General features: G+C 69.9%; 1 protein-coding gene across 1 annotated transcript; it reads left to right on the top strand.

The window, feature by feature from the left end:
• Positions 1–114: 114 nt before the first annotated feature.
• On the top strand, positions 115–1,135 carry LOC113980262 (activator of basal transcription 1-like; the record flags this gene model as incomplete). The annotated part of the gene is made up of 3 exons (XM_027707497.1): positions 115–218; positions 420–740; positions 957–1,135. Coding segments are annotated over exons 2-3 (495 nt in total), but the record flags the coding sequence as incomplete, so codon positions are not given.
• Positions 1,136–1,534: the final 399 nt, after the last annotated feature.

Genomic DNA, 1,534 nt, shown 5'->3' with positions numbered 1-1,534 from the left:
CCCCCCGCCGGCAAACCACGCCCCTGTCAGGGCCGCGCCCCCGACGGCAAACCACGCCCCCCGGCGGCAAACCACGCCCCTACCAGGACCACGCCCCGGCAATAACCCCACCTCCAAACCCCGCCCCCCGACCAGGCCCCGCCCCCGCTGCGCTTTCCGGCCTTTTCGCGACTCCCCCGCTCCCTTTACGGCCGCGCTGAAGTTTTACGACCGTCGGGGTGGGGGAACGGGAGTCCCGGAGGGGGATTTGGGGGGTCCCGAGGGGTCTTTGGGGGGGAGTTTGGTGTCCCTGAAGGGGTTTTGGGGGTGGGGCGGAGCCGGGGGGGGGAGGGCAGTAAAGGAAGGGGCTCTGAGGGGGATTTTTTGGGGGTGTTTTGGGGGGTTTTACCCCACCTTTAATCCCCTCCTGCCTGTGCCAGGGGCCATGGCCGGGGCAGAGCGGGACCGGCCAGGGGCGGCCGAGGAGGAGGAAGAGCAGGAGGAGGAGGAGGAAGAAGAGGAGGAAGAAAAAGAGGAGGAGGAGGAAGAAGAAGAGGAGGAGGAAGAGCAGGAAGAAGCAAAGGAGGAGAGTCCCCAGGGCTCCCCCCCCGCGGCCCAGGCGCCCCCCGGGCCGCCCCCCAAGCCGGTGGTCCCGGGGGTCCTTTACTTGTCCTTCCTCCCGCCGGGGTTCGGGCCCCGCCAGGCGCGGGCGCTGCTGCGGCCGCACGGGGAGCTGGGGAGGGTCTTCCTGCAGCCAAAGGGTGAGTCGGGGGGGTCCCGGGGGGACTCAAGGGGTCCCTGGGGAGGGTCTTCCTGCAGCCCAAGGGTGAGTCCGGGGGGTCCCGGGGGGACTCAGGGGGTCCCTGGGGAGGTCAGGGGGCCCCATCGACCCCCCTGGAAGTGCAGAAATGGGGGCGAGGGGCTCTCAGCCCCCCCTGGGTTGGGGTCTCTGACCCCCCCGTGTTCCCCACCCGCAGGGGGGTCTGTTCGGCGGCGGCGGCAGCGGCCGGGCGGACCCCAGGGGGGGTCCTTTGCCGAGGGTTGGGTGGAGTTTCGGGACAAACGAGCGGCCAAACGAGCGGCCAAACTCCTGCACGGGACCCCCATGAGCGCCCGGCCCCGCAGCCCCTTCCGAGAGCAGCGCTGGAGCCTCAAGGTGGGAAACGGGGGGGGCTGGGGGGGGGGGGGGGGGGGGGGGGGGGCCCCCAAAGCAGGGGGGGGGGGTGGGGGGGGGCGGGGGGGGCCACCCGGGTGAACACGGGGGGGGAGGGGGTTGGGCACCCCAAAACCTTCTGGGGGAGGTAGAGAGGGTTTGAAGGGGGGTCCCCTGACTCCTCCTTTGCCCCCCCCCAGTCCCTGCCGAGGTTCAGGGGTATTTAGGAATGTTTTGAGGGGTATTTGGGGGGTGGTTTTGGGGTATTTAAAGGTGGGGTTTGAGCATTTGGGGTGTTTAACTGCGCCCCCCCCTCCCCATGCGGTACCTGCCCAGGTTTGGGGGTGTTTTGGGGGATATTTGGGGTGACTAATTGCCCCCCCTCCCCCGCAGTACCTGCCC

The sequence above is a fragment of the Neopelma chrysocephalum genome, unplaced genomic scaffold, assembly GCF_003984885.1.
Source record: "Neopelma chrysocephalum unplaced genomic scaffold, ASM398488v2 Primary Assembly neopelma1_93316, whole genome shotgun sequence".
NCBI classification, from domain to species: domain Eukaryota; kingdom Metazoa; phylum Chordata; class Aves; order Passeriformes; family Pipridae; genus Neopelma; species Neopelma chrysocephalum.
Note: the sequence above shows the minus strand (reverse complement) of the source record. Positions and strands in the feature narration are given on the sequence as shown.